The 6,369-nt window shown below is 45.5% G+C and overlaps 1 protein-coding gene across 2 annotated transcripts in view; it reads right to left on the reverse strand.

Moving 5' to 3' along the window:
• Positions 1-5,780, reverse strand: part of LOC119362344 — a 7,402-nt gene extending 1,622 nt beyond the window's left edge. The window contains exons 1-6 of one of the 2 annotated variants that reach the window (XM_037627550.1): positions 4,543-5,779; positions 2,461-2,598; positions 2,147-2,284; positions 1,866-1,964; positions 706-849; positions 423-518 (exon numbers count right to left, since the gene is read on the reverse strand). In XM_037627550.1, the coding sequence (XP_037483447.1) occupies positions 423-518; positions 706-849; positions 1,866-1,964; positions 2,147-2,284; positions 2,461-2,598; positions 4,543-5,710 (1,783 nt within the window). In that variant the 5' untranslated portion in view covers positions 5,711-5,779. Of the gene's footprint in view, positions 1-422; positions 519-705; positions 850-1,865; positions 1,965-2,146; positions 2,285-2,460; positions 2,599-4,542 lie in introns of both variants that reach the window. The other variant, XM_037627551.1, reaches the window with a different exon arrangement.
• Positions 5,781-6,369: the final 589 nt, after the last annotated feature.

Here is a 6,369-nt window from a genome sequence, read left to right on the forward strand (position 1 = left end):
GATTGGGATATGGGAATGGTGTGCTGTATCTTTTTTTTTAAAGTAAAGGTAGACCATTGTCTACCTTATGCATTCAAAACGGGGCAGGGCTCGAATGATAACAGTCAAATTACATGAAGGTGGTAGGAGAGAAAACGTTTGCATAGGTCATCAGTTTGGTCCTATCTATCTCCTTATTGGCACGGTTGCTCCAGAGTCTGAGCGTCTGGGATATTTCATTGAGGATTCTTCTTGTGGTCCAAATCTCATTACGGAAAAAGTGTGTTATATATAGCTTGCGTATGATTATTGCTCCTCACCGATTGGGAAGGGAAACAAGATGGGAGGCATAAATCCTGCTACTTGGAAAGACTACCGATGTGCACATTCTATCATGGTACAGATAACTAATAGCTGTCATGTGCATACACACTGGCACTTGCCTGCATTGCACAAGGTCACGCCTCCAGGGACAGCTTCTCGTAGTTCAGGCATCTGCACAGCGCCCCCCACTTCCCGGACATCAGCATGGGGTGTGGCTGCATTGCACAAGGATACATCATTAAATAGAGCAATTGCTAATTTTTTGTTGTCTGACAGCTTCACTTGATGTTGCAAACTGGTACTAAACTAAGGCTGAGCTTACTCTCTTTTATGTTGTGCAACTACTAGTCTGTAGCTAGGTTATATATGAAGTGACCTTCAGATGAGAAATGGTTGTCTGACCTTCGACGACGAAAGAGGGGGTCGGAGCTTGGGCAGCCGCTGCAACAACAGGTCCTTGCACACCTCCAGGGTCAGCTTCTTGTAGTTTAGGCACCAGCACATCATCCCCTGCTCCCTGGGCATCAGCGCAGACGTGGCGTGTGCCTACATGCACAAGGTACACCATTAAGTGGAGCTATTGCTGTTATTTGGTTGTCTGAAATTTTCACTTCAATGCTGCACACTACTAAAGCTGAACTTACTCTCTTTTATGGCGCACAACTATTAGTCTATAGCTAGGTTATATATGAAGTGGCCTTCAGATGAGAATGGTTAGATGTTGATTGAAAAGCTTAGTAATGTGATTGAGAATTAAGAAAGTTACAGGCAACTTATGAAGAGAGAACACGATATCAAATCCAGCAATCAAGTGCTCACAAAATTCAACCAAGTTCTGTAAACATTTCTTGTTAATGATATTAGCACAGTCAAGCTCAATCATGCTGCAACCAGGGCAATTTTGTAGTGATCATCAATTTGTGTGTTTCCATGCTTCAAGTGAAGGGTGTAGATGAGAGGGAAATTAAAAAGAGGAGCACATACAGAAAGGAGAGGAAGATGATTAAAGGAGGGAAAAAAATGCACATAGAAAGTACCAATGACAATCCGGAAGAAGAGTCCTAGGTTCCATTGCAATAGTACTAATTTCAGTTTTTTGACATCTTCACTTACCATAGGGGTCTTCCCCCCCCGGGGGGGGGGGGCAAAAGGTGCATCAGTATTTGTGATTGGGATATGGGAATGGTGTGCTGTATCTTCTTTTTTTTGAAAGAAAAGGTAGACCATTGTCTACCTTATGCATTCAAAACGGGGCAGGGCTCGAATGATAACAGTCAAATTTTTGCGTAGGTCATCAGTTCGGTCCTATCTATCTCCTTATTGGCACGGTTGCTCCAGAGTCTGAGCGTCTGGGATATTTCATTGAGGATTCTTCTTGTGGTCCAAATCTCATTACGGAAAAAGTGTGTTATATATAGCTTGCGTATGATTATTGCTCCTCACCGATTGGGAAGGGAAACAAGATGGGAGGCATAAATCCTACTTGGAAAGACTACCGATTGCTCATCATATCATGGTACAGATAACTAACAGCTGCCATGTGCATAAACATTACTACTTGCCTGCATTGCACAAGGTCACGTCTTCAGGGCCAGCTTCTCGTAGTTCAGGCACTCGCACATCGTCCCCTGCTTGCCGCCGGACATCAGCATGGGGTGCGGCTGCATTGCACAAGGATACATCATGAAAATAGACACAAGCTGTTGCTAATTTTCAATTGTCTGACATCTTCACTTGATGTTGCACACTACAAAGGCTAGCTTACTTTTTTTATGATGTGCAACTATTAGTCTGTAGCTAGGTTTTATTTGAAGTCACCTTCGGACGAGAATAGCTGTCTGACCTTCGACGACGAACAAGGGGTTTGAAGCTCGGGCGGCCGCCGGAAAAACAGGTCCTTCCACGCCTCCACAGTCAGATCCTCGTACTTGAGGCACTGGCACATCATCCCCCGCCCCCTGGATGTCAGCATGGTGTGTGCCTGCACGCAGAAGGATACACAATTAAATGGAGCTATTGCTAATTTTTGGTTGTCTGACATCTTCACTTGATGTTGCACACTACAAAGGTTAGCTTACTCTTTTTTATGGTGTGCAACTATTAGCCTATAGCTAGGTTATATAAGAAGTGACCTTCAGATAAGAATGGTTATTTGACCTTCGGTGGCGAAACAGGGGTTCGGAGCTCGGGTGGCCGCCGGAGCAACAAGTCGTTGCACGCCTCCAGGGTCAGATTCTCGTAGTTGAGGCACTGGCACATCATCCCCCGCTCCCTGGATGTCAGCATGGTGTGTGCCTGCACGCAGAAGGATACATCATTAAATGGAGCTGTTGCTAATTTTTGGTTGTCTGACATTTTCACTTAATGTTGCACACTACTAAGGCTGAACTTACTCTCTTTTATGGTCTGCAACTACTAGTCTGTAGCTAGGTTAAATATGAAGTGACCTTCAGATAAGAATGGTTATTTGACCTTCGGTGGCGAAACTGAAGGATGCACCACTAAGTCGAGCTATTGCTAATTTTTAGTTATCTGACACTTTCACTTAATGTTGCACACTACTATAGTCTGTAGCTAGGTTATATATTAAGTGACCTTCACATGAGAATGGTTAGATGTTGATTGAAAAGCTTAGTAATGTGATTGAGAATTAAGAAAGTTGCAGGCAACTTATGTAGAGAGAACCCGATATCAAATCCAGCAATCAAGTACTCGCAACATTCAACAAAGTTCTGTAAACATTTCTTGTTAATGATATTAGTACAGTCAAGCTCAATTATTCTGCAACCAGAGCATTTTGCAGTGATCGTCAATTTGTGTATTTCCATGCTTCAAAGGAAGGGTGTGGACGAGAGGGAAATTAAAGAGAGGAGCACATACATGAAGGAGAGGAAGATGATTATAAAGGAAAAAAAAACATTTGCACATAGAAAGCAAAGCAACAATGGCAATCGGGCAGAAGCGTCTTAGGTTACATTGCAGTAGTACGCTAAACAAAGATGATATCCTGGTTGTAAGATGAACAGACATCAATACCGAAGAGGGGTTGATTTGACAGATTAATGGCAGAATGAATCACAAAAGTGCACTGCCAACAGGAGAAAATGTAAAAGGTTACGTCTGCATGCAGGGAAACAAAGCTGGGTTTTTGACAGGCATGGCAGAAGAAAGTACGCTGTAAATCACTATAGGGTGAATTTATTTTTGTGTGGAACCTTAGTAACTTAGTATAGATGAAAAAAAAGTGCCCCAACTTGCGGAGCTGCAGCTCAAGATAGATGTCCTGCAGAGGAGATATATATAGGTGTGAACTAAAAACAATTTGGAAATAAAAAGAAATTGTGCAGACAAGGATGCCAAAATTCAGAAGAGTAGTTCTCAGGGACAAGTGCATTAATTCAGACATCAAATTTCAGTAGGCTGTATAGATTGACTTGATGACTTTGGAAAGAACTTCATTTATGCAGGATAGGATCAAAGGATACGGCCAAGTGACAAGGTTTTCAGATGTAACGGGCAAAGTACTACATGATACATTTGTCCATCATTAGCATCCCATGACAGTACTACCGATCTCAGTTCAGTTGCTTTGCAAAATTCCTGCTGAGGAATATGCATTATAAGGCACAACAAAAATTACAGTGATCGTTCAGATGCACATAATGAAATAATATCATTTTATTTGTCTTGCAAAATGTTTTGTGATTCAATATTTTATTTAACTTTACTATCAAGAATGATCAAAATTTCATACCACAGACCAAATAAGAATTTTGTAGCTCAGATAAATTTTTATACGAAATCGATAATACTGAGATAAATTTATAGGTGTGATGGTAACCAAAAAGAACTAGTGGACATGATAGGTCTTGGTTGACTGGAATAAATGTTTCTAAGGTGAATTGGCAGAAAAGTCCTAATTAAAACTTGGACTCCTCTATTAGTTTTGCTATAAAAATCAAAATAATAGTTGTAATTTAGTGTTTTTCACAATTACAGATAAAACTAAAATGCTATTATTGGTTTGCAAGATCATTGCTTTTCAGTTGTATAATTACCTTAGAATGGCAAACAGAACAGACAAAAAAAAATAGCAGCACAGGAAAGGCAACACTCACTAAACAGTGTAAACAATAACTATGATCACAATGACAAACTGGCAAGCATCAAACAAGCTGTGTGACAGTGATAGCTATGAAGAAGGGAAGGAGGTAACCGGGATGCAACAGAAAATTTTACCAATTGACACTGTCGGTGACGATAATAGCGACGGTGGGAAGTTGCAATATGCGTGTGTCTGTTTGGGATATGCAGAACACACCCTCTCGAGCTGGAATGTGTTAACGTCCCGCGTGAAACAACTTCGGCCGACCGACGAGGTTCCGCAATAATATAGGAGCAAATGCCTCCCCGCTGCACCCATGAGGCCGGACCCAGAATCCAGCGTGATTGGCTTCTCCATCTGCCACTGGGTGAACCTCCCACCATTGTTTCGCCAAACAGTATAAATAACGGGAGACGTGTTAGGCTTAGGCACAAACATGAGAATCATGCCTTGGTCTGCCTCCGCGATCACCACATTCTCACCCGGTTTTCTTTCACAGGGTGGGTGGACAGCCACGGAGAACTCCATCCTCCTGATGTCGAGCGCGAGGAATTTCTCGGTGGAGCATGAAGTCCAGTAGAAACAGCCATGGGCGTAATGGCGCCTCAGGAAAGAAAACACATGTGTCGATAACACAAAGCCAGGCGACATCTCGCTCCAAGTCAGTGATGGAACTGTTCGCCATTGCCCTGTGCCCGAGCAGAAGACAAAGATCACCGGCTTAGTTGGGAGCAGCATCATCCAGATCACCCTGAATGAAGCCTCGTCCGTCGCAGCTGCCTCCTCGTGGTCGCCGGAAGGGACGAGGCAGGAGTCTTCGTAGCAGAACCCTTGTGCGTGGACAACCGAAGCGGCTAGGTCATCGGGGATCCGGGGAAGCAAGAGATAGTGCCGGTGCAAGGGGTCGCACACGACCATCTCATTGGAGGGAGATTCGCGACGGCGGGGGCGGGGCCTTTCGAGGAGTACGCGGCCGTCAAGCACATCCTGCACGGACCAGGGCCGAGAGGAGCAAGGGGAGGGGAGGAAGTCGAAGGAGAAGTCGGCGGCGCTGGCGACGGCCCTGGCCGCGGGCGCGGAGGGGTGAGGCGGGACGGCGGGGTGGAAGCGAAGCCGCCCTGTGTCGAGGAAGCCGAGAAGGGGCGGCGGGTGGAGCTTGCGGAAGCGACGGGTGAAGGAGCGGTCGGCGATTAGGCGGCGGAAGGAGACGCAGGCGGCCGAGGCGCGGATGAGGTCGGCTGCGGTGGGGAGGCGGAGGAGGATTTCCACCAGGAGCTCGTCGGGGATCGCCGGCAAGGCCATTCTCTGGGCGGCGGCGGCGGCGGCTGCTGTGTGTGCTGCTTTTCTTCCGAGGGGGAATGTGTGTAGGTCTTCCTCCGAGACCGAGTAGCAGCGAAACACAAGCAGAAAGGACTTTGGGCTGTTGGGCTCCGGCCAGAGGCTTGTACTGCAAAATACCCATTCTCATATCTGAATTGTGTTGTCCGTTGTCATGCTGCAATGGTGCAATGCCAAATTTTCCGGGTGATCTTATTTGTGTGTGTGTGTGTTCTCTATATCGGTTTTATCTGGTATTCTTTTTTTTGTTTTTCTTCATTTATCAAATACATGCGATAATTTTCAAATAGACGTTAAACATTTTCTATACGGAATCGATAACTCCCGAACGCGCTGTGTTTTGATGTTTCCGTCCGAACGCCTCTTGCGCCGTCAGATTTACAGTACGAATCTTAAATCGGCTGGGTCGGGGAGATTTGATGATAACCCCCCAGGTCACTTAAACCCCACATGTCAGAGACAACGGCGGGGGGCATATGATTCAAGGATTTGCCAACAAGGGGGGTTATCGTCAAGAGTCCTTTCCCCAACCACACCTCTGCTCTCTTTGCTGCGCATTCTCGCCGTCGTTGCCAACATCGACCGCAGATTAGCTCCCGCCCGACCACCGCCTCCGCCACGCG

This window comes from Triticum dicoccoides, chromosome 2B, assembly GCF_002162155.2.
Source record: "Triticum dicoccoides isolate Atlit2015 ecotype Zavitan chromosome 2B, WEW_v2.0, whole genome shotgun sequence".
NCBI classification, from domain to species: Eukaryota; Viridiplantae; Streptophyta; class Magnoliopsida; order Poales; family Poaceae; genus Triticum; species Triticum dicoccoides.